This window comes from Mytilus galloprovincialis, chromosome 4 (genome assembly GCF_965363235.1).
Source record: "Mytilus galloprovincialis chromosome 4, xbMytGall1.hap1.1, whole genome shotgun sequence".
NCBI lineage: Eukaryota > Metazoa > Mollusca > Bivalvia > Mytilida > Mytilidae > Mytilus > Mytilus galloprovincialis.
Window position 1 is genome coordinate 88,951,197 of NC_134841.1, and position 27,158 is coordinate 88,978,354.

The 27,158-nt window shown below is 31.8% G+C and overlaps 1 protein-coding gene and 1 long non-coding RNA gene across 2 annotated transcripts; both read right to left on the bottom strand.

Moving 5' to 3' along the window:
• Positions 1-612: 612 nt before the first annotated feature.
• On the bottom strand, positions 613-8,640 carry LOC143070831 (uncharacterized). The gene is made up of 4 exons (XR_012976731.1): positions 8,398-8,640; positions 5,120-5,700; positions 2,918-3,077; positions 613-1,538 (listed from the first exon to the last, which is right to left on the bottom strand). It is a non-coding gene; the product is annotated as an uncharacterized LOC143070831 (long non-coding RNA).
• Positions 8,641-14,627: 5,987 nt separating this feature from the next.
• Positions 14,628-25,834, bottom strand: LOC143073321 (perivitellin-2 67 kDa subunit-like). The gene is made up of 4 exons (XM_076248757.1): positions 25,506-25,834; positions 23,214-23,794; positions 22,001-22,160; positions 14,628-16,361 (listed from the first exon to the last, which is right to left on the bottom strand). The coding sequence occupies exons 1-4, from the start codon at positions 25,731-25,733 to the stop codon at positions 15,558-15,560; spliced, it is 1,773 nt and encodes a 590-aa protein (XP_076104872.1). The 5' UTR covers positions 25,734-25,834; the 3' UTR covers positions 14,628-15,557.
• Between the last annotated feature and the right edge of the window lie 1,324 nt (positions 25,835-27,158).

Consider the following 27,158-nt stretch of genomic DNA (forward strand, 5'->3'; position numbering starts at 1 on the left):
TAATACATGGCAAAATCCGTATCACATGCCGTATCACCCTCGACCAATATCATCTCTCGGGCCTAAAGGCCCTTGGGCTGATATTGATGTCTCGGGATGATACGACATATGATACGGATTTTGCCATGTATTATTCTCTATATATCACCTCTATCATGAGTTCAAACTGCTTCCAAAACGAGTGTTATAATAATTGAAGACATTCAGGAAGCAAATATGAAGATACAAAAGATAAACTGAATGCATACAGATTATAAAGCCAAATGTGTGTTGAAATTTATATAGCGATTTGCTTAATACATCCAGTTTGCAGAAACTGGCAATTGCTATAGTATTAGGTTTTTGTATGGTAAATACGGAAAATTACAAATACCTAAAATGCATTTACAAGAATAATATTTTTTTTTTTTTACATATTTTCAAAGAAGGTGTTTTAACACAATCATTATCTTATTGTACTCACAATCCATGAATTCAAGACTGTTTTAAACATGAACTTTGCGGCATAAACTGTTTATGTATAACTATTAGATTAATAATGATGAACACTTATAATAACAAGTTCAATGTATGCCATGACTTATATATATTTCAAGCTCAAAGAACACAAAGTAATATTGTAATATTTAATTCAATACAATAGTAGACTGGTGTGACTGTAGTTTATTCAAACTTATGTCTGCATGATAACTGAGATATTTGAAGAAAACAAAAGTTTACTTTCTTTTAGTATTTTTCTTTGTTAGTGTGAATTCTAATAACTGACAAAATATTTAAATTATTTTTCTGTTGTTTGGCAGTATTCCCAGTTTCGGGCTACATCTGAATCTTGAAGAATAAGGATTGTCATAAGTGTACTTATTCGGATGTGCACATCTTACATATTTCTTTATCAATTTAGATCGACGACCTAAACTGTAACAATCGTACCAAACACAAATTTGAGTACCCTGAATCCAAAATGGCGCATCAGTGGGAATCGATAGCATCCACTGTATTCTACAGTTGCTGTCAGTGGTGATTGAATAGTTTGAAGTGAACAAATTAAGCTTCGTACAAAGTGTTATCTGTCTCTCATAGGCACATTTTCCGTTCTTATTAGATTCACTATTTCGCAATCTGAAACACAGTTCCACGTTTTCAAACCATTTTTCGTTTCCAAAAGAAATCAATCCCATTGAATTTGAATAAACTTTATCTGATTTTTTAAGTCCTGTTCTAGATGGTATTGATTTGGTCCTGTTATAAACATTTGAACAGGAGTAAAATATTCTGTCTGGTATTTTTTGTCTACTGTATGTATAATAACTTTTTGAACATAATTTCATTTGTTTAAACCAGTCTGGAGTAGGTGACATCATTCTACTTATTTCCATAATTTCGCTATGTGTAGGTATTGGTTTTTGCAGCAATACCCTCAATTTCTTTTCAAATTGTAACATAGAATGCATTGTCATATAGTTTTCCTTGTTGTTCTTCATAAAACTGGCTTGAACATCTTTAGACAGTTCATGTAAATATGCTTTGTCCGTATAAATCTGTAAAAGAATAATTGTGTTATATTATATATAGACCTGTTTGCTCATTGTAACTATCTTTTTCACTTGTAAACACTGTGTAAAACATTATAAACTAATAAAATGTTTAATAACAATATTCAAATTGACATTTTCATATAACAAATTTTCCAACACATCGTGATCCCTATCCATTTTTATAACAACGGTAAACTGTACGTTGAAGTTACTGTGATTACCTTTGGTGAACTGACAACTCAATAACATATAGTTACATCGGGAGCCCATCTTCAAACCACCTTCAAAAGATTTAACGCGAATGTATTACCCAACTTTCTAAATCCAAAATAACAATAACCTGTCTTACAACAGCTTTAACCAGTATAAAAAATGTAACTACATTCAAACACAGAAACTCCTGATGAAAAGATATATGCACATTTGAAAGTAAAAGCGACGTGGATAAGAATTTATAGAAGTTGTAACAATTGTTATTTTGACTACCACCCCGTTTCAATGCCTCACCCACACACACATACACATATACACACACACACCAACACACGCACTCACAGTTTGTGTCTATTCTTTATCGGTGTAAGTGTCCAAGAAGTGTAAGAAATCGCAAAAATTAACAAGTCTAAAAAATCTACAAATGGTTTTAAATGCGCATAAGCAACGACGTATATATTTATTTTGATAAAAATGATTTTGTTTTGTTCAATCAGTAAAGAAAATGCAATAATAATTCGTTGTTAGCAGCCAGTAGTTTAGTTCAATTATGTCAAAATAGGCAAATACACATCGCTAATAACTTGCAAAAGAATTATACATAAAAATCCCTATTCATGTGACCTTCAATGTAATTTTAAGCTAGATATGTGTTACGCATAAACTAGTCGTGTTTAGCTATTAAAAAGACAAGATTGTCAAAATTTAAAGTGAAACCAGGAAAATCCACTTGGTTGAATGATTCGATCCACAAAAACAAGGTAAAAACCGCCATCTAAATATTATTTAACCTTCGGTATGAAATCAAACAGACCTAGAATCATCCAAATGCATGTGTTCAAAATTTATCTATATCTGTTTTAATGTGAATATGGGGTTATATAGCCGTCGGAAATCTTTAGATTAACTCGATAGTTAATTTGATGGCGTTTTGACTAGAATACACATTAAATACTAATACAAATTATTGAGTCCATGTATCGTTGAATGTTTTGCTCAGACTTTTTAAATTTGGATATAAGTTTGTGTATCTTATAAATAAAATAATAGCAGTAAAGTCAAATCGGCGAACAAGAATTTGACAGCTAATTCCCCTTTGACTTATTTATATCATGACAAATATTTCGTATGCCAATAAGAAATTATCTACTATTTTCAAGTTATCACACCTGAACGGCTCTTTTCATAGATTGTCTTTTGTTGTCGTTCTCAATCAAGTCAGATATTTCTCTCATACCTCCTCCATACAACCAAGGGTTATCAAGAACTGTGGGTATCCAAGTTGAAATTCCCCCAGCAGCCAACAGATTTGTTCTTCCGCCATAGTATCTGAAAAATAAACAATCAGCGCATTTACTTTTCTTGTACATACAAGCCCTCAAAGAACTGCATGTTTTAAAATGAAAATAGTTGTAAACTTATTCGTTATCATACACTCATTAAATACAAAAATGAATAATGTTTAAATTTAATTCAGTGTGTTATAACAGAAGATAAAACTATTTTAAACGTCCATGCAGTACTGTCGAATAAAGGTGTAAAATTATGATTCTTTTGATTTGGAAATAAACTCATCATAGATACCAGGATTGCAATTTTATATTTACCTATATTTACCGCAGATGCGCGTTTCGTCTACTAAAGACTCATCAGTGACGATCGAATCATAAAATGTTAAAATGCCAAATAAAGTACGAAGCATTCATCGTTATTTATTGTCAAATGAATTTGCAAACTGAGATAGACGTTACATGATTACTTCCTGTTATCAAGAACTGGTTTGTTGCATTTTATTTCCAACTAGAAGTATGAAATAGACAAGGAAGACGTTACATTGCAATACTTTTTCGATTATTTTATATGATCTACATTGATGAAGATCGATGAACGTAGAAAAAAAATCTTAAAACGAGTTTACGTCGATAGGCGGTAACTCCTCAAAATATAACAAGAACCAAAATAGACATTTCATTATCAGCACATGGTCCTCAATGTAAGATAAGCTTTTATACAATATAAAGGAGTCTAGTAAATTTGCAAATGAGTTCATCAGAGAGTGAAAAAAAATGCCTTCCACACAAAAACCCTTATCAATATATATATAGATTGAGCATTAAAACAGTAAAAACCACTAAAAAATTTCCCTGATTTGGACTTTAAAGCGCATTAAAAAGTATAGTGGCGGATCTAGTGGAGTTCAAGGGTAAGGCCTATCCAATTCAGGAATAGTGAAAAACAATCATGGTGTGTATCTTTTGACTTCACAATACTTTAGCACAAAGCTTGACTCCCTGACATAACAACGCGAAGCAGATAGTACAAAGTAATTATAAATAAAAGACATGGTAGGAAATCAACCAACAAAATCTTGTATCCTTATCATTTTAATTCAAACTTTTATTTCAAGTGGGACACGTCATAAGTTGATATTTTCATCAGACGACCCCAGTCTGTTGTGATTATGAATCATGTTTTTTTTTTCCTCACACTTAAAAGAACATACATTTAAATAACGTAATGTCCATCCCAGAAAGAAAAATTGTCGGGAAAATGTTTTCCGTAAATGATATAGGCTCTGTAACACTCAATCTTAACTAGGTTTTGAAAACCAATAGATTTTGACCCATTTAGTGCACAATTAGTATGGAATTTGGTCCTTACATTTTTTAACTGGGACAAGAGTTTATATCACGTCCGTTCTGAAATTATGTTAAATAAGAAAGCTACACAAGAATATGAAAAAAATAATAACTCGTCAGTTACTAACATAAAGTTCCGTATAAGTGTTCTATGTAGACATGGTAGAGTTGGACTGAAATGAACAAAGTGATCTGATATTCGAGCATTTCCATCATTCACAGTGGTATTGATTTCCTTAGAGAAGTACGCTGACCAATAGTTGTTCATATCTACGTCATGTTGGGTTCAATAAGTCAATTGTCTTAACGGCAACCATACCATAAATCCTTATTTTATCATCTTTGCTTGGAACAGAAACTTTAATTTTGAATCGTTCAAAATCCTCTATAAGTGGAAGATTCATTTAGTTACAAAAACAGGTTTAATCCACCGTTTTATTTGAAAAATATCTGTATCAAGTTAGTATTCTGATAGTTGTTTTCTAGCCATTCCGTTGGTTGATGAGATATAAGTGTTTTCATTACTTTTATCCAAAGAATTATAACTTGAAGTCGCGTATTTTACATATTGGAAACACGATATAAACATAAACACGTGCCATTGGATTGTTTGGGTCATTTTGATTTCATATTAAAGGTTAAAGATGTATTTCAATCACCGTTTTTATGGGTTTAAATATATTTGTGTACATGTAACACTAACTACTGCCTTTTCGAGAAACCAAAACTTACCTCACGTGATTTCTGGTAGAGTTTGTAAACTTGGTATCGATTTTCTGTGTACTGATTGTAGATTTTCCTCCGATTTTAAGTATCTTCTTAAATAAAGACTTGGCTTCTAATGTGATCCTCTTTTCGGTTTTTTTCTCAAAGTAACTTGCATCGGTTGCTAGGAGCAATCTAAGTATACCTCCAAATCTTCCATGATTGAAATAATGTGTTCCGAATGTATCTATGAATTTCATATATTTTTTAATTGATTTGTCATTTAATGTTTCTGGTAGAAATCTGCCAATATACATTTTAGCAACTCGACCAAATTCAAGTCCCCATTCCGGTATCATGTTGATTTTATACCCAGCTGTCTGTGACGTTAAATCTTCAACATATTTTGAAGCCTTTTGAAAATAACGTTTCATTTTTGTATATGTCACACTTGACGAAAACAGACCTTTAAACAGTCCTAAATCGACTCTTGCTGACATTGACTTTTTGAAGCTATGACTGTTCTTGTGTATCTCAACGTATGTATCCAGTAAGCCATTTGGAATATTTACTATGTTCCAAATCTGATCAGGTATGTTGTATGTTTTCTGAAAACAAAATTAATTGTAAGAAATATGACATTTGTTGTTCATTCGTATGATGTGCTTAAGCTTAAGATTTTGCCATTCCGATTTGAATTTTGCTCAGAGTTCAGTATTTTTGTAATTTTACCCTTTAAGATGGGTTTAGAATCATGTTCAAAAATTATTTTTTTTTTCTTATTTTGGAATGCCCTGCTAGTGCATATATTATTCGATTCTAAGTTTTATTCATTAATGATATTAAAAAGAATAGGGTCCAGTACATGAATACAAACCATTAAAAATTAAAACAACACGTTATAAGTCCTATGCTTCCGAAGAGTTTTTCTGGATTTACTTCATCAGGAACGCATAATGCCAACCATTGGAATTCCAAGGTTGTATAAAAACCGAAATTGAAGAACTATACAACCAAAATAGACATAAAGATATCTAAAACGATATAAGGCCAACTTTGCCTTGGGGAGTTGAAGCCGGAGTTTCTAAAATATTTCAAAATTTATAAACGAACAATTTCAGAAGATTTGTTATAAATCATGTACTGACTACTGAGCTGATGATACCCTCGGGGACTGAAAGGTCACCAGCAGAGGTACACATTAGAAAAAAGTAATATGCTTATGAAAAACCCTGATGTCATTACTTTTTATTTCTTTCAAATGTTTATCATGGATGAATTAAAATGAGAGCTACAATGTATGTCGGCTCGAGACGTTAATCATACTTTGTATCATATACTCCAATAAATCTTAAAAACCAAATTGCTCCTTGTATAATAGAAATATCGTATGGAAAATATAAAAGACAGACATTTTTAAAACATGATAAAGGGTCTTCAAAGGTAGCATGTTTGGTTTCATTAACATCATATTAAACTATTTTGTTTGATTATAATTATTTTCATTATTTAAGAATTGATTATGTTTTGTTTTTATTATTTATCATGAATTAAAGTCAATTTAATAAGCTAATATATTCGTTCTTTTTTTCATTGTTTATTGATTAAATGAATATTTCACAAAGTGAAAAAAATGCATCATGAGCATAAGAAGGGGAGTACAATGCTTAAATCTGATCTTCGAAGAGGCTTTTATCTATCATACTATTACGGTATCATAATATGTGTTTTCTGTGTTGTCAGGCCGAGTAGTATGCTATATGTCATAAGAAACAATTTACTTTAATTTTAATGTTATGAGAACAAGTGAACCAATGCATTAATATATTCTAAAAAGAAGTCCTGTTTTTTACATTTATTACGAATATATAACGTATTATTTACAAATAATATTCCACTATGTTATTGTAGATCATAGGCTCGTTAACTTTTGCGTTTGTTGTCAAAATAGACATGATCGTGTCATTGATAAACAATAAACACAGAGCAAATGGAGTATGTGACAAAAGTAAAATAACAAAAATACTGAACTCCGAGGAAAATTCAAAACGAAAAGTCCCTAATCAAATGACAAAATCAAAAGCTCAACCACAACAAACGAATAGATAACAACCTTCATATTCCTGACTTGGTACAGCAATTTTCTTATGTAGAGAATGGTGGATTGTTTTATAGCTAGCTAAAATTCTCATTTGTATGAAACTCGCATAAAGTTCCATTATGTTACCAATATTTTTGAACAAAACAAACAGAAATAATAGATAAAAAGCAGTCTACATTATGGTATATTCTTAATCACAATAAAATTCAACAGATATGTCAACAAAGAAAAGTAAAAAAAGCATGTAGACAAAGTGCATTAGCAAAACGACAATGACACTATGACGGGATGTTTCAGTACCGAGCCACTTCTAGAGAATATCATCAAAAATCCAGAAAAAGTAATAATTTACAAAAACAAATGAAAGAACACTATTACATGTAATTAAGATGATAATGTGTTAATCATGATTTTTTCCCCGTGCTTTCCAATTTGAAAATAAAACTTTTCCTTTGCAGCAGTTAGATGAATTCTTGTATTAGATTCGATTTTTCAAGACTTGCAACTGCGCTATGCGGTGTCCGACGTTCTAATGAGAAGTTTTGTAATTATGGTCTCTGCATACAGGAAAGTATCGACGAATTAATGTACTGGAAAAACATTATTTCAAAACTGTACATTTATGAAAATTTTGATATCAAGGATGTTCTTTTACAAGAAAATTCACGTACACTTGTTTTATTGTAAAAACTTATCCTTCCAAGTATACAAAACATCTTTAAATTTCTATTTGTTTTTTTTTTTTTTTTATTAATTTGAGGTTTTAAAAGACTTTAACATTTTAACGTACGTATTATCATTATTGTTATAAATATCTACCTTCAAATGTTCTGTAGGAAAAACATTAAGAGTGTTCAATTGAATATAAATCCAAATGTTAATACCAGTATTCATTGTTTAGCAAACAAAATTCAAAAGAAATCTTTCGATTACACTTTTTATTCTCCAATATTGCAACAAATCTGAACAAGTTCGAAAGTACTGGGTACGAGTTGGAAGATACCAATCAACATAATTCATTAAGTTGCATTGCTTGAGAACACCGCCATTTTTTTGTGCATTGGATAAGCTGTGTTCATTAGAGTAGACAATTTTCATGCACAGTTATATATCGTAAACTCCGATTGTAGATAAAGATATAAACAAAACAAAGATATATAAACACACAAATGAGATAATTTGATTTACTTCTACAACTACTTACCCCGTTTAGTTCCTTTCTCTTCTGATGGTTGCAAGTAAAATCAATGACTGGATATCTAAATCCGTCATTCCCTGTCACGTCTAGAGGTAGTAAGTCAAGTTTTGTTATGTCTACGCCGTCCCGTAGACGATTAAGAAATGGGGGGACGTTTGTGCATGGTATTGATCTCAAGACACCGGGAGAAAGTAAAGAGAAGAAAACCAAAATTACTTGCAAGAGTTCCATCCTTGCCTACGAAGTGAAGTCTTTTCGAGCCTCAGCTGTTGTTTTAGAATGAAACTTGAGTATACTTTCGTTTCTTTTTTTTTCAGTGTATGCACGCGATTTTCATGTTTAATGATCAATAAAGAGTAAATTACAGAATATCCCGAAGAATACAATCTATTTACTGTAAATTCTATGTATGCAAAAATCTGGCTATGTTTTTTCTTTCTTTTTGAATTTTTACAGGGGCATTATCTACAAAGTTGACAAATAAAACAATCTATGATTTTGTTTTGATTTCAAATATTTACACAAGCGTAATTGTGCAATAACGTTTCGCCTTTAGCAGTTAGTTTTGGTTAAAACAAGTTAAAACAAATGGTGATGTATGATTGGCTTGTAAGTCTATATTCATGCAAACATCAATTAAACTGTAAACTTTGATCGGCTACGAATGGGCTAATCATGTTAAGTTAATTAAAAGAAAAGAATGTTAACATTGAAAACTGACACATGGAAGCCAATGAGAAGATCACTTTCGTTGACTGATTCTACCGATTGCACGTGTGTATTAATTCTTATATTCATGTTTTAATTATTGGCTAGATGTATAGAGGGAGAGTTGAGATCACACAAAAAAACTGACTTTAAAAAAAAATTCTGTCTATTCGAAATAACTTCAAAAATGTGGTGCACACTTTAAAATAAACCGCTACGTGGGTTATTTAGTGTGCATCACACTTTTGATGTTATTTCTTCATAGATTCAAAAAACAATTTACAGTCATTCCTTAAACATGTTAAATGGACTGGATACCAACCAAATTAAAAATATTGATAAATTAGAAATGTTTTTGAAAAAAACTGCTCAATCAAATATTGTCCTACGGTACAATGTTCCTGATGTTGTACGATACATTATCTTTGGAGTGACAGACAACAACCAACAAAACAAGGACAAATACTAAGCTACTTCTATAGTATATGTTTACTTTCAGAGTAATCCACTGAACAACAAATAGCCAGAAGACAATTAGCTGTCAAATACCAAAATAATCACAGTTGGTTCATAGAAGTATTGTGGCGAAATATTTGATTAATCTGTAAAACAATAAGCTCGGAAACTATTAATAAAATTGAGAATGGAAATGTGGAATGTGTCAAAGAGACAACAACCCGACCATAGAACAGACAATAGCAGAAGGTCACCAATGGGTCTTCAAGGGTATCTCCAGCCCAGTTGTCAGCCATTTTTGTGCTGACATGAATTATCATTGATATGGTTATATTTATGAATTAACTGTTTACAAATTTTTGAATTTTTGAAAAAAAACTAAGGCTTTTCTACCTCAGGCATAGATTACTATAGCTGTATTTGGCATAACTTTATAGGAATTTTTGTCCTTAATGCTCTTCAACTTCGTACTTTATTTGGCCTTTTTAACTTTTTTGGATTCGAGCGTCACTGATGAGTCTTTTGTAGACGAAACGCGCGTCTGGCGTATATACAAAATTTAGGCCTGGTATCTATGATGAGTTTATTTTCAATACACCGAGATATTCCCGCACCCAGGTGGCGTCCTATTACGTCACTTTCAGAGGGATCAATTGCAATGATACAAATTATAGTTGAGCATTGTCAATACTAATTTAATAATCTTCTAAAACTTTATCACTATCATTACAAAATTAATTCAAATGAATAATTAACTATTTCTTTAAAGAACTAAAATTAAATGAGGTATGATTCAAATTATCATCACAAGCAGGTCAATATTTATTATATAACTTTAGTGGTTCTCTAAAAGCAGACATTTGTATTTATTGCCCATAGGGTCCTGTGTAAAACTAAGTATCCCGCTGGCTGCCATCGTGAATGATGGATCGGATACAAAGTAACAACACTTGGTCAGCACCTCATACGGAACATCTTGCTATGTTTGGTTTCATTCCATTCAGTGGTTCTCTTAAAGAAGACATTTGTTTGTATTTCCAATAGGATCATTTGTTAAACTAAGTCCCCTGATGGCGACCATCTTGGATGATGGATCGGCCACAAAGTAACAACACTTGGTCAGCACCTCATAAGGAACATTCGGGCCATGTTTGGTTTCATTCCATTCAGTGTTTCTTGATAAGAAACCATTTGTGAGCAATTCCCATAGTGTCCTATGTTTAACTAAGTTTCCCGCTGGTGGCCATTTTGAATGATGGATCGGCTACAAAGTACCAACATTGGGTCAGCACCTGATAAGGATCATTCTTGCTTTTTGTTTTCATTCCATTCAGTGGTTCTCTAAAAGAAGACATTTGTATGTATTTACAATAGTGTCCAATGTTAAACTAAGTTCCCCGGTGGCGGCCATCTTGGATAATGGATTGGCCACAAGGTAACAACACTTGGTCAGCAACTCATAAGGAACATTCGTGCCATGTTTGGTTTTATTCCAATCAGTGGTTATCTATAAGAGGACATTTGTATACAATTCCCATAGGTACCAGGTGAGCTAAAAATTAACCAGGAAAAAGATTTTATTTACCCAATAGATAAAGATTTCATGAATACAACTTGGAACAGTCGTACGAAACGTATTGTTGAAAAAGACAAAACAGATTTTGATGATATTAATAGTGGTTTAAATTCTGACTCTGAATCGGAAATCAATATAAAAACAAATTTAAAATCTGAACCTGAACATGTGACTTATTTGGTACAAATCTAGGTGTAAACATATGTGAATGTAGGGTGGGACTTACCATAGATACCAGGATTAAAATGATGTACGCCAGAAAAGCGTTTCTCTACAAAAGTCTGATAAGTGACAAATTAAAAAAGCCCAATAAAATATGAATTTGAAGAGCGTTCAGGACTAAATTTCTGTAAGGTTTTGCTAAACACAACTTTTGTAATCTTTTCCCGAAGTAGAATAGTCTGAATATTTGACAAAACAAATTTAGTAAACGGTTAACTTATAAATGACCATAGTAGATGTAATGAGATGATTGAAGCTGTTAATTTTCTCCTGTATAATATTTATGTACAAGTTGAAAGTATTCCTATGTGTACCAATTGCACCCCTCTAATGACAGACTTGTTCCTGGTCTGTTATAAATCACAGTTTATGATAGTCAAACTAAGTAAAGAACCGTCTAAATTACATTTAATTGATTAATTCAACAACACATATCGTTATCTTGATGATATTTGTTTGTTAAAGAATCAAATGTATTCTAAATATACTGATGAAATTTACCCAAAACGAATTCATTCGAATAAATTCAAGTAAAGCAAGTATATGCAACTCTTTCAAGTTTATCTTTCATTAACTAAAAGGTTTTTTTGTAAAGTCATTTGTTTTCTTGTCAAAACATTTGGAATACATTTCAGTACTTTGTATTACTTGAATTATTTCACTTGACTGGGTGGGGTTTAAGCGGATTGCTTATTTAAGACCAGTTGAAATAACATTTGTAATAACATCATTTGTTTTCTTGTCAAAACATTTGGAATTAATTTCAATATTTTGTAACATCATTTGTATTCTTGCCAAATATTTGGAATCAATTTCATCATTTTGTAGACAAAATGAATTAGCATTACTTCTGATTTAGTTTTGGCTAATCGATTTATGAATTTCGAACACCGGTATACTACTGTTGCTGTTATTTATTTGGTACAGGCAATTCCGAGTTTTAGAAATACCTTTCGGTACAACTTTATGACTGAGATATTCGAAAAGTGTTTTGTATTCCTTACCATCCATAATGAGCAAAAATAGTTTTCTGTTTATACCTTTATCTATTTATTAATTTGTGACTTTTGTCATTATCCAACATGATATATGTTGATATTAAACCTCCCCTTCATGAAACAATTTACAGCAGAATTAGAAGCAATTGGCTACACTTGGGGCCAAGCCCAGTACATGGCTAAGGACAGAAGAAGTGGAGGCAGTTTGTTGTGGCCTTATGTCCCACTGGGATGAAGAGAATAAGTAAGTAAGTCATGAAACAATATTTCATTACAATCTGTCTATTAAATGTTGTCTCAATATAACAAAACATTATCTCCCTTTATCAGGACAACATTTAATAGATCATCTGTGAAATATTCTCTGTATTAACAGACTAAGTTTTACAATGAAAATTTGTCCTTCACAAAAGTTAATTTAGACCGCTACACAATCATTAAAATATACTTTATATATTAGTATATAGGGTTTCTTCCTCATATTTCAACTTTTAAAAATCACTATTCCTTCTATTCCCACCTGAAAGAACAATAGATGCTTTGATAATTAATTTCTTTTCTAACGATATTTTTTTAAAGAAAAGAAATCATTGAATTTGTAAATCTAAAAAATTGCCATCTAAAAAGATAAATTGATGATAGATAATAAAAATATTAACTTCCAATCTTGCAAGATTTTCTTGCCCAATAAAAGAAAAACGAACCTAGTGCCGGTTTTATCAAAAAACGTTGATGAAATCAACATAGCGGGTATTTGGACACGTATTACCAAAGGTGGTACATTCTTGTTAACAGACGACAACAGAGTTTGGTGTGTGTTTATCTTTAGTACTCAATAGATTCTATCACATAAGCAGCAGCAGATATCACGTACTAATATGGTAAAGGTACGTTTTACTCCTGTCCAAGCATATTTTTCAAACTTTACACATTTCACCCAATTGTTGACGACGCAATGTATCAATTGGTACACAGTCTAATTCCAGCCAAGATCGAACTAGTATTTGATGTAGTCCTTTAATGTTTGCTGAAGTTACTTTTTTTCTCTCATAATTATTTTAAGAATGGCATCAATACCTATAATTTATGTTTATGATATATGCATGTAAATATAGAATTTTGTATATTAATGGTGAGACATCAATAAACTATCTATCTTTAAAAGAAATAAGATAATTTACTATATTTGTTTCCAGTTCTTTCATATCTATTTAAATTAAAAACACAGAATTCATACAAATAACCTATTACCTATCCAAAAAACACTGGTCAATTGAAAGTTGATTAAACATTGTATATACAGTATAATCCTTTGTTTGTAAAAGGACGTTTCGTATCACCAGCCCAGTAGTCAACACTTCGGTGACAATAATGTGGTCATTTTTATAAATTTCCTGCTTCCAAACTTTGAATTTTTTGAAAAACTAAGGATTTCACTGATGAGTCTTATGTAGACGAAACGCGCGTCTGGCGTACTAAATTATAATCCTGGTACCTTTGATAACTATTCCTCCTATTCCCACATGAAATTTTAACTTCTCTTACCAGATTTATAAAAAGTGGGAATATGAGGAATGAACCGTATATAGTATATATCCTTTGTGAGCACCAGAAACAATGTTTAAATCTGTTAAACTAACAGAGAGCTTGTATCTCGTCGTCGTGGTGTAGGGGTATAAATCGTGGGTCTATCTGCTAAAGGTCTTGAGTTCGAATCCCAGCATAGCCACTGCATTTTTTCTTCATAGATTTTGCTAATTATAAATAAGTTTTATTGTGGATTTGATATTCCCGCCAAAATGTTAAAGAAAAAAGGTAAGCATGCAAAACAAAGAAGCCCAAGCTGGGGTGAACTGGTAAGGGAGATCCGGCTCAGATCACCCTGATAGAACAAAGGCGCTGTAATGTAATAATATTGATTTTGCTATCAGTAAATTAAAATCAATCTAAATATTATTTTGATATACACATGCACATCCATGGCTCATGAAGCTGGTCATATTTTTCTCTAAGTCTTACTGTTGATGACGTCTTTACACTAAATCCATTTGATATTGAATGTGTATTATAAGGTATATTAGTCTTTGATGCATGATTTATTATATTATTTGTTATTGTACTAGCTGTCAGTAACTGAGAGTAATCTCAGATCTGTGTTTTTTGTTTTGTTATTGTGGGGATGTATAAGTAACCGCCCACGTTCCATCTGTGTCTTTGTTAGATATACAACGTATAAGTATTTTTATCGATGATGTAACAAAATTTAATAATAATATCAAAATTCAGGAATATATCTCCCTCATGCAAAGCTCTGATTCCTTGTTCAGCTTTGGCTATATTCTTTTTACTTTTTTTTGGTTTATAGCTTTTCGTCTTTTTTGTAAACTTTGGATTTCAAGTACTTTGTTCACAGAAGATACATTGGTTGTCGAATAAATAAACTCCTCATAGATACCAGGATAGATTTTTTTTTTATTTGCGCCATTTGTACAGAAAAAAATAGTACTGTTCATATTATTGTATCCATCTGATGAGTTAAAATAGAATATCAGGATGTGATAAATATTTGCCAATGATACAACTCTAAATAAAAGACCAAATGACACAGCCATTAGCATATATAGGTCACCGCAAGGACTTCAATTAGGAGCAAAGCCCAGACTGCATAGTGAGCTATAAAAGACCCCGAAATAACAATTCAAACAATTCAAACGAAAATACTAAGTTAAACGTCTATTTTGCAGATCTGAGAGTACTAAGCCTTTTTTAACTGATTTTTATAGTTTGTTCTTATGCTGTACTGTTACACCACTGTCCAAGTTAGAAGAAGGGTTAGGGACTTTCTGCCAAATTTCAGGAAGTCGATTAACAGCGAAAATGAAGTTCAAGAAACCGACCCTATAACAGACGGAAATTTCGTAATATTAGGCATCTGTAAACAATGAATGAAGCATCAAGGTATTCTACTCTATAAAATATAATGCTAAACACATATATATTACGCCGCCGCTGTCACCGATGGATTGCAATCCTCATGTCTCGCATTTTGCGACTTTCAGAACAGGAGAAAATCGGCATGTTTATACACTCCTGTATATATAACTGCGGCTTAATTTCCCAAATATCAGTGGAAAAAGAACTACTCATGTTACAACAAAAAAGTCTTCAGAAGTAAAATAGAATTAAGCGTGAAGGAACAATGTAACTTAATAAAATAAACCATAGAAGTAAAAAAGATAATCAGAATGAGTGATTCCAAAAGAATGCATCTGACATACCAACCAATGCCCTTTACTATATAAACTAGGAGTTATACTTCTATATTGACTGGCATCTGCGTACATATATTTATATATGTAAAGTGGTTTACCACGATACCGTTTTACTCTTAGACACCTGTATCGCATATAAATCTTGGTTTTTTGCAGCCATACTGGAGCTTGTTTAGGAATCGACAAGATCCACTCCATTTGACAGTAAGAGTTGTCTTTACTACTTAATAATAGGGAAACAAACGAGTTTAATTGTCCGCAAACTGTTTCATTTTTTTGTTTTCCACATTTCCCAATTCCTGCATTTATATTATCATTCCATCTGAAACACAATCCAAAATTTTTAAACCAGTTTTCGTAGCCAACAGAAAAAAATCCCCATTGCACTGGACAACTAAAACTTGGTTTATCTTTATCAGTTAATGTAGATCTATATAGACTGTACCGGTATCCGGGTTTTGCACAAATTTGTCTTTTATGTCCTTCGTCACATTTTTGTGAATTGTAGTAAAGGTATGTCCATTGAAAACACAATCGTATTTCTTTGTACCAATCGGGAGCAGGCGAAATCATTCTAACTAGATTCATAACTTCACTGTGTATCGGCATAGGCTTTTGCATCAACTCTCTAGCTTTATTTGCAAATTGCAAGATGTCAACTTTACTCCAATGATTGTATTTATAACGAGCTTTGAAATCCCGCATTAGTTCTGAAAGAAACGCCTTGTCGGTGTACATCTGAAACGAAAAAGCAGGTTCTATTGTAGAAGAATATATCATATCAATCGAATATTGTATGAAGATATGGATGGACAATGAACACTTTGAGGGGCGGAAGGAGACTAACAAGGGAAAGCTGATATACCCCGCATTTAGTTACAGGGCATACTTATAATATGAAATCTGTGTTACATTAATGTAACATGACTTATAGATATATGTCAGTTTGTTAGTTTTTCATGTACCTGAAACTTACTTAAATCATTTAAGTATCCATTCTTAGCACGGTCATGATTTATATTCAAATGTGTGTTCTTGACATCATGCATGTTCTACACAAAGAAAACATACATTTCATTCACTGAGTTAGTATCATTTTGCATGTAGTTATTGAGAGAATGGTTTGTTGACCAATAAAAAACATTTTAATAAAGACAGTTTACATCTACAATTTGTCAAACCGAGGCTGATCTGTTATCTGTTTCACAGATGGCGACGGATGTTTTCCAATTATTGCTTCCAAAATCCCGTCCCGTGTTCCGCGAGTGTGCCATACCGAATAAGACTTATCGCCGGGTTTGTACTTGCATGATGCAGCAATCATCATGCAGGTACAAAATAACATTAAAATTAAACTTCAAAATGTTTCATCATCTTCCATTCCTGGCTTTCTAATACATTAAGCCAACTGTTTGTGACATACATGTGCATATGTATGTAATCGGTATTTAACATAGATTTGATTTTCAAAAAATAGAGGTATTGATTTGATTAGTACTCATTCAGATTTAAAGGATATAAAAAAAACTTCAAGATACTGTTAAAGCATCTGACCTAAATAATCTTGTCAAACAAAGCGACTTGAAAGATCTTGTGACAACAATTGTAAGTAAGCTTTTGTCTACACTGAAGGAGTCAATTACTGAGGAATTTAACACCAAACTAAGGGAAACAACTGGAAAGTTGAAAGATGAGATGAATGCTCTTAATATAGATAATGATAACTTGAAAGAGAAACTAAGAACAAAAGATAGGCAGACTTTTGGAAAAAGTGGCAGATTGCAACCTTAGTTCCATAGATCCACTTAAATCTTAAACTTTAATTAATGAATAGTACTTCAGGAAAAGAGAAATGAGAACTTACGAGATGTTGTCTTTAAAATTGTGAAGAAAGACATAAAGGTTAAAATAAAACCATCAGATGTCAAATTAAATCATTGAATCCCAGGAAAAGAAACCTGTGATAGCAAAGGTCCGTAACACAGAATTTAAAAACAATTATTAAAAAGATAATGAGAAATAAGCAGGGGTTGAAGAATGACATTCAATTTCATGATGATGTTTCCTAAAGAAATATTGGACTGTTAGCTAGATTAAACACAAACGAGATTCTAAATAATGGCTGGTTCTACAACTGTAGTGTATATGGTAAGCAGTGAGCACGGAATCAAATTTGATTATTTTGACAATGACAATATAGATAAAAAAAACTTTTAAAAACTTTCACGTATGTAAACTTTCAAGTATGTAAACTTTCAAGCATGTTTATATTTTCTACCTTATTAACTGTGGTAAAAAAAAAATTTGTTTTGTAAATGGGAGGTTATCCCTATTATTAATAGCGGAAAATCTATTTTGGTTAAAGGGAGGTAACTCTTTATTTCTAGACTGTTTTATAATATGGAATTGAAAGTAATTGTAAGTCATAACTTTCCAAAAGGAAATATGGTCGAAGTTTGCTTATGGTTGAAAAAACAGTTTACTCTATACAATTAGATTATTTCTCCTTTTTCAAAAACTATATTTTCTATAGGTTTGTTTCTATAAATCTTTTTCATCTCATTTGCAATTTATAATAACATTGAAAAAGAACATATTATACTAAGTTCTTATTTCTGTTTAAAACAAATTCTCTCTCATTTAACACCTAATTATCAGAATGAAAATTTGTTTTTTATCATATGAATTCAATCTGTGAAAAATATCTGATGTGTTTTAAATATTGTTTCAAGTGCCATTTTTGTGTGTATTTGTGATGTATACATGTTTTGTTAGTATGGGTATGCATTTTTATTTTCAGTATTGTACAACTGATTTGCTTTTTTATTGTCTGATTGAACATATTACTTAATGAGTATTGATTCAATTCAATTCAATTCAATATTTTATTGGAAAGAGCACAATAGAGGCGTGATCCAAATACAGACAATTATAATATTAAAACAACATATAAATGAAATAAAGATTCATGTAACAAGTCATGAGCCAATTCTATGTATACAAATACATTATAGACTGATATTGATACCATAGACTTATATTTCAGTATTATTATAGATTTTCGTATATTTACTTAAAACACACAATACAAGATATTTATATATATATATGTATATGCACAAACTACTGTAAAAGATTATTATCTGATGAAACGGTATGGTGGTCTCTCAAATCAAGAGCTTCTTCAATATACATACAAATAGATTTTAATTCCTTTTCAGACATAGGATTTAACATTTTGGTAAAATTTTCATACAAATTATTTGAATTAATATCATTTATTTTATATTTAGATCTAATGTTTTTATATTGCGGACATTCAATCAAGAAATGAATCTCATTTTCAATTTTTTCTGTGCAAAATTTACAAAATCTCTCATTAGATGGTATTTTTGGTCTTGCATAATAATATTACAGTCTTATCTATGAATGTAATGGGCATATTTTCGAGCAAAAAAAAAAAGATTATATATTTTTGGTTAGGTAAGAGGTAAACATGCATCTATTGTCTGTTTTCAAGAGACCCACAGTAATGAGGATATTGAGAAAATTTGGAAAGACAAATGGGGTAATACATGCATTTTCAGTCACTGCAACAATAAAAGTGCTGGTGTTAGTGTGATGTTTAACAAGGGTCTTGATTTTTAGACTCATGATTCTAAGACAGACCAGAAAGGTCGTTTTAATTTTTTAGGCTTATCATTATATGAATTAAGGCTTACATTTGTCACTGTTTATGGATTTAATACTGATGAACCATCATTGTATAGTGATATTTTACACAACACCATTTGCTATACTAATAGTCCTGATACTAGCATCTTAATGTGTGGTGACTGGCATTTTGTACAAGATTTTCAAATAGACTTGTAATATTCTGCACAATAGAAATTTGAACTCTCGTAATAAGTTTGAAGAAATCATACAAACTTTTGAATTTTTGGATCCATTGAGAACCAGGTGACAAGAAATTTTACATAGCGTCAAACCTCTCCTATCAAGCAGAGTCGACTTGATATTTTTTTGTTAAGTGAAGACTTATTTTCACTTAAAATTATACCTGGATACAAAACCGATCACTCAGTCATTGTTTTCACATTATCTGCCAGCCTTGATAAAAGGGGTAAGGCATATTGGAATTTAAATTCACAGTTTTCAAGAGTTACTGCATATGTTGAAAAGGTAAAGATGTGTATTAATGAAACTGTTTCTGAGTTCTATCTTTCAAACAGTATATATGACACATTTCATGTACAATTTACTTGTAATGATCAATTTATTTTTGAAGTACTGAAGATGAAAATCCGATCATTGTCCATTACACACAGTATATGTAAATCAAAAGAAGGGGGGAATACTCTGAAGAGGATATACAAAATTTAGATTATTATGAATACAGCCCCTACTGAGGCTGTACAGACCACTTTGAAATTATAAAAAAGTTGAGTTAGAATCCATGAGAGAGCAGAAAAAAAGAGGGTTTACTTTTACGGTCCTATACAAACTGGCATGAAAATAGTGAAAAATGTTCCCAATATTTTTGTAAATTAGAGAAGAAAATTTTTATCAGGAAGACAATGGTTGAAATGTTTTTTTTCTCTCACAATGTTGCCCTTACACAGGAACAACATGGCCTCTGTGGGGATAACTTGACATATGAGGAATGTGCTACAGCATTGAGTAAGATGAAAAATGGAAAATCCCCAAAGCTATGAATTTACTGTCGATTTTTTCAAATGCTTTGGAGAGATTTTGGACCATTTGTTAATCGATTATTATTCTATGGTATGACTCATATGAGTCTGATTTTTTTTCAGATTTCCATTATCAAAGTGACATAACTTGTATACCAAAATGAAGGAAAAGATAGGCGATATATTAGTAATTGGTAACCTATCAGCCTGTTAAATACAAATAGTAAGATAGCTTCTGCAGCTATAGCAAACAGATTCAAGTCTGCATTACAATGTATTATAAGCGACACTAAAAAAGGGATAGGAGAGGTTCATTGGGGAGAGTACTATATTACTGTACGATTTGATGCATTATCTTGAATATCACAACACGAGCGCCGTACTTTATTAGTTGATTTGAAAAAAATGACACTGTTGACTGGGTCTTTTTACAAAAAGCATTAAAAAGTTTTAATTTTGGTCCTTCTATGTGCAGATGGTTCGAGAATCTCTTCAAAAGTGCTGAAAGTTGTGTAATCAACATTGGAATTTTGGATCGTCAATGCTCTTCAACTTTGTACTAGTTTGGCTTTATAAATCTTTTGATATGAGCGTCACTGATGAGTCTTATGTAGACGAAACGCGCGTCTGGCGTACTAAATTATAATCCTGGTACCTTTGATTACTATTCTACTTTATGTATAGACATGCATGCACACTAATGGTAAGATTGCAGTGACTGAGTGTTAGTAGTGAGAGAAAGTTTGAGTGTGAGTAGCTATTTTTTTTCTTCAATAACTATATTCTTGTATTATGAATATGAATTTAAAAAAACAAGAGGGTAAGTCTTGTACATATTTTTCAATGTTTACCCAAAACCCATCACCAGGTGGTGATTGTAGGGGTATTGTAAAATCCTGAATATTAAAAAAAAATAAAAGATAAAAAAAAAATATTGTCCTATTACGGAGGCAAAGCATAGTAATACAAGAAGATCTTTCCATTTATGAAAAGGAAAAACCTAAAGAAATCCAGAAGGTTTTTCCATTTAGGGAAAGAAAAGACCTAAAGAAATACAAAAAGATTTTTCCATTTAGGGAAAGGAACCTCCCCCCCCCCCCCCCCCCCAAAAAAAAATGCAGTAAGATCTTTACGTTTAAAAAAGGGAAAACCCTAAATAAATACAATAAAGTTTTTCTATTTAGAAAATATCAGTTACTTATGATTCGGACAATATAACATGAATACGTGTCTTTTGTTAATCCCATTGGAACATAATTTTTCTGTAAAATAATGTAATGTTGTTGATTTTAACCGAATACAACCTGTTACTTGTCGTAACTCTATTATAGAATATACGAAATAATCTAATTTACACTTAAACGCACGAATAACATTTTTAAAGATCTATGATTGTCGTACATTTTTTGAGAAACAATGCCCTGGTATGTACTTCTACTCACTCTGTCCTATGTAACATGTTGACTGAATGTGAATTCGTATGGCGGATGATGCATGCCTAGCAGAAGACACTTACCATGTCGACGCACCATGTGTCTCACCTTTTTGGAATTATCCCAGTTTTCGTTTAACGAGATTTGAACATCAGAAAACTACTATTCGTTTATCATAAATGACTGTTAATATACACATTGGAGTTATCAATGTAATACAAATAGAAGTTCTAGACATTTTGGGTTTTACCTGAACGGCCTTTTGCATGGACAGTCTCTTGGTGTCATCTTCAATCATTCCAGATATTTCTACCAAACCCCCTCCATAAAGCCAAGGATTTTTTAATACGGTTGGTTGCCATGTAGAAATACTATCTTCTGCTAGTAAATTAGTCTTTCCTCCATAATATCTGAAATGCAAATTAACAACTATCAACATTTACAATCGTTGATGATTCTAATTACTATAGCCGGCCTTGATGGTCGACAGTCGATATTTACTAAACAACTAAAATTTCATGACTATGAGCATTGTCAAACATTGATGGGGAAAACAGAGCCTGAAAAACTTATTTTTTACTAATTATCTATAAATTAACAAGAAAACTAAGCAGTTTACAAATTAAAATGGTTTAAACAAATTATTATGTTGGATACTGCAATGAATAAGTTCTCAATGCGGTTAGATTTCTAAACTGCCAATTATTTTTATGTTATCTCCTTATTGTCGTTGCCTTGCTAAAACAAATTTCCATGTGTATGCCCATTTAAGGTAACGGGTACGTTAAAGATCTATTTATGCACCTTTATGATTTTTTTCAAATAGCTACAGCATGTGGTACTGCATAATAATATCGAGAAAAAAAGTAATTTAAAATTAAGAATGAATGGGGTAAGTGTCCAAGAGACAACAACCCGACCAAAGAGCAGAAACTAGCCGAAGTCTACCAATGCATAAATTCGAAAATATATTTCGAATATTGTGTAGAATGAAATTCAAATTGCAATTGTATAGGACAACTTATAATAAATTTTTCAAATGTTGTGTCATCTCGTTGTTCCTCTTGATGTTGGTTTGTAGTTTTGTTCTAAATTCTTACATGATATATTTTTTTATAAATTATTTTTTTGTGCTATATATGTTTGGTGTTTTTCTGCTTTGTATCAGTCTGATGATTTAAGTCTTTTTCAATAGATTTTTATATTTTGTTTTTATGTTGTGCTGTTACACCACTGTCCCACGGAGGGTTGAGCGTTTCTTTATGTACTTGTCCAAAGTCAGGAGCCTGAAGTTCAGTGGTTGTGGTTGGTTCATGTTCGTGTTCCTCATTTTAGTAAAACGGCATCAATGAAGATCTTAGCTCGGTACCTAGTAATTTAATTGGATAAAGATGAATAAAATATGCTATCTTATATAATGTTAATGTTCTTCAATCCTTTATTATCTAATTGAAATAACCTACCTTACAAACTTCCTTGAAGCCTCTGCAAATTTTGAATCATCACTTTTTGTACTCATAGAAAATGTTCCACCAATGCTAAGAATCTTTTTGAATATTGATTTTGCCTCTATCTCAACATTCTTTTCCGAGCCTTTTCGAAAGTAACTTGTATCGGTAGCCAGGAAAAGTCGAAGTATACCTCCAAATCGCCCTTGTTTAAAGTAATGTGTTCCAAAAGTTTCAATGAATCTCATGTACTTCGTAAAAGTAGTATCATTCAAATGGTGTGGCAAGAATTTTTCAATATAAATTTTAGCAAATTGACCGAATTCAAGTCCCCATTCTGGCATCATGTTCACTTTATACCCAGCTGTATGGGAAGTCAAATCTTCAACATACTTTGATCCACTGCTGAAATAGCTTTGTACTTTCTTGTATGTCAAGCTTGAAGAAAATAATCCTCCAAAAACTTTTATACCAACTTTTACTGCCAGGGAATTTTTAAAGCTATGACTGTTCTTATGTATTTCAACACGGGTATCAAGTAATCCACTTGGAATATTTACAATACTCCAAACTTGATCTGGTATGCTGTAGACAATCTGAAAACATTTGTATGACATTCAATTGTAAGAAAAGTTTCTATCGTATAAAAATAAAAGAACTTTGATTGAAAAAATGTAATAATCAATTGAATAGTTATCAAAGGTACCAGGATTATAATTTAGTACACCAGACGCGCGTTTCGTCTACATAAGACTCGTCAGTGACGCTCATATCAAAATATTTATAAAGCCAAACAAGTATAAAGTTGAAGAGCATTGAGGATCCAAAATTCCAAAAAGTTGTGCCAAGTACGGCTAAAGTAATCTATGCCTGGGATAAGAAAATCCTTAATTTAAAAAAAAAAATCAAAGTTTTGTAAACAAGAAATTTATAAAACTGACCACGTTATTGATATTCATGTCAACACCGAAGTGTTGACTACTGGGCTGGTGATGAAATTGTAATATTAAATCTAAGTTTTCTTTAGACATTTTAATGAAATAGATTGCTTAAAAAGTGTGTTAAAAAGCGTGTTTCTGGAAAACTTGTACAAACATTCTTATTTGGGTCAGTTTACAGAGGTAAATTTAAGGGTCCAGTGTTCCCATTCACCCCACCCACCCGTTGTTGTGGGGAAAATTTGGTTGATTATATAGGGAATCATTAAGGCCTGGCTGCAACTCATAATGAAAATTTCTGGATCCGCCACTGGTCAGAAACCTCATATTTGTTTGGAATTGTAAAAAAAATCACCTCATGATTTCACCTGTCAAAATTTTTTATAATTTGTTTTAGTAATATGCATGAAACATTTTCTGAATGGCGCAAAATCGTATTTTAGTTTAACATGTTGGTTTTTTTTCATTATATGTGAATAAAAAAACTCATCATAGATACCAGGACTAAATTTTGCATATACGCCAGACCGCGTTTCGTCTACAAAAGACTCCTCAGTGACGCTCGAATCCAAAAAAGTTAAAAAGGCCAAATAAAGTACGAAGTTGAAGAGCATTAAGGACCAAAATTCCTAAAAGTTTTGACAAATCCAGCTAAGGTAATCTATGCCTGAGGTAGAAAAGCCTTAGTATTTCAAAAATTCTAAATTTTGTAAACAGTTAATTTATAAATATAACCAAATCAATGATAATTCATGTCAGCACAAAAGTGCTAACTACTGGGCTGGTGATACCCTATTGCTTTGCATTGACTGCGTATATGTTTAATATTCGGTGTGCTTTAGATGGGCTACTTTGCATATTTTTACATGTGATTTTGACCTTTATAAAATACGTGTTTAGAATAGTTTAAATGTAAAATTAAAACTATCCAGGTTGACTGATATCGATTACCAGGAATAGTTTGTAGAGTTTATATCGCACTCCATCCGGTCAGATATATACAAGTCTAAATTGAAAATAACGTTCAAACCTATTATTGCGTTGGATAATATAACCGCAATTTTTATACATGTGGATGGAAAACGAATTTATTGGTAGAGTGGTCTAAATACAGAACAAACAACATTTTTCTAAACGTTTGACCTGATGCTGATATGTAACTTTCATAATCTGAATTTGTGATAGGCAAACACATTCGCAAGTATATCATTCAGATACATTTTCGTAATACATCACGGGGTCATTATGCATGTACACGAATATTAAAATGTTATGATATTGTAATCTGCAGTTGGATGACACATATACGTGTTACACATTTAGTAAGAATTCATGGCTAGATACTTATGTAAATCCTATGACTACTTACCCCATCCAAGTTTCTTGTGATATTAAAGTCACAGGTATAATCAATCACAGGATTTCTGAATCCGTCGTTACTGGCCAGACTTAATGGTAGTAGGTCAAGTTTTGTTATATCAACGCCATCTCGTAAACGGTTGAGAAATGGTGGAATGTTTGCGCATGGTTTTGCTGTAAAGATAACAGGAAAAAGAAGACAAAGGAAAAATATTTCTAGTTGAAGAAATTTCAGCATTGCTTGCTTCGATTTCTTGCCTTGCTACGCGTTCATACAGTCACTCAAGCTGTTACTTTGTCAGAGAAATTTAAAACTAGATTTGGTGTTTTGTTGTTATCGTGCTTGCACGCTAAATTTTAAAAAGCTATACTGTTTTATAAACTAATAAACTATATATTTGTATTGATTGAATTGAAAAGCAACCACAGATAAAACCAAAATAATAATATGTTGAAAGACTTGATAATGCCAACAAAAACATATATATAAACCGCTAAAGTTATTATTTTGTCTCTCCACTCTCTAGTTTTGGACTGTTTTGAATCTATGTAATGTTTTGTTTTAATCGTTGATTTGCTTTTGTTGTATTGTACATTTTCTCTATCGTTTGTTATTCCATCGAGGAAGATAAAAAAGCTGGAAGGTTTGAATATTCTGTAAAAATTCTCACTGAAAATGACTATTTCATTATTCAAATTTTCTGTATAGTGGCATAATCATAGTACGTAAATTTCTTTATCCTCCGTTTCTCAGTTTTATCAGTATTGTATTTCTACAGAATTCTTTATACTTTTGCACCCATCATTCTCTGTTCTAATCTTTTTTATCATTCATCTCAGTATTCTTTCTTTTTTTTAGCCAGTCACATTTTCTATTCTTTAAATTCAATATTGACCCTCATCACAGCTTCATGGGACTATATATATATATATATATATATATACCAACCTTATGTAACAGTTAATGTGAAAATATGATTTTTTCTTTTTTTATGTTTCTCAATTTATGTCTAATCTTATATATTTGTATGTAATGGGATAAAAGTTCTATGAGAACTGGTGGAATTGTGAAATAGAAGTCAGTACGTTCTTGTTCAATCCTTTTAAAGTAAAAGAAAAGTAATCTTTATTTAAAGTCGGGTTGCATATATACATAATAACAATGAACATGAGCTCTTAAGAGCTCTTTAAACCTACTGTCGCTTTAAAGGTGTCATGCTTGTCACCCTCAGCATAGGCAATGTGTAACTGAAATTTGAATTTCAAAATGACTGAGTGACTTTTTATCGACGCACTGGTTAACTCCTTTGACATAACCAATAATATAAAACAGTAAATACGAGCGAAAAACATCTTTCGAAGTAAAGAATTGTCGCATAAAAACTAAATACACGGGAAATGACAAAGTTCACGAAGTCTAGTCTGGTTAACCATTATACAAAAAAAATCCTAGCAAAGGGGGAACGTGCGCCCTCTACGCCCCCCCTCTGGATCCGCCACTGCTCAGTTCCCGAACATCCAGTTTGATTTATAAACATCTTAATTCTCTTGTGTAAATGTATAGCCATGAAATCTTCGTATATTAGCCTACTTCCATTGTTAGAGCTCTATTCAATTATCGAACATTCAGTCTGATTCTCGTCTGGCATTTGATCAACTTGAA

Bases quoted from the DNA above. Each gene is read 5' to 3' on its own strand.
- LOC143073321 (XM_076248757.1), bottom strand. From the start codon at position 25,733: ATGCTGAAATTTCTTCAACTAGAAATATTTTTCCTTTGTCTTCTTTTT. The intron at 23,795-25,505 runs GTAAGTAGTCAT...AAATGTTTTCAG, and splicing joins TCACAAGAAACTTGGATGGG to ATTGTCTACAGCATACCAGA. The intron at 16,362-22,000 runs GTAAAACCCAAA...TTTTCGTTTCAG, and splicing joins CCATGCAAAAGGCCGTTCAG to ATGTACACCGACAAGGCGTT.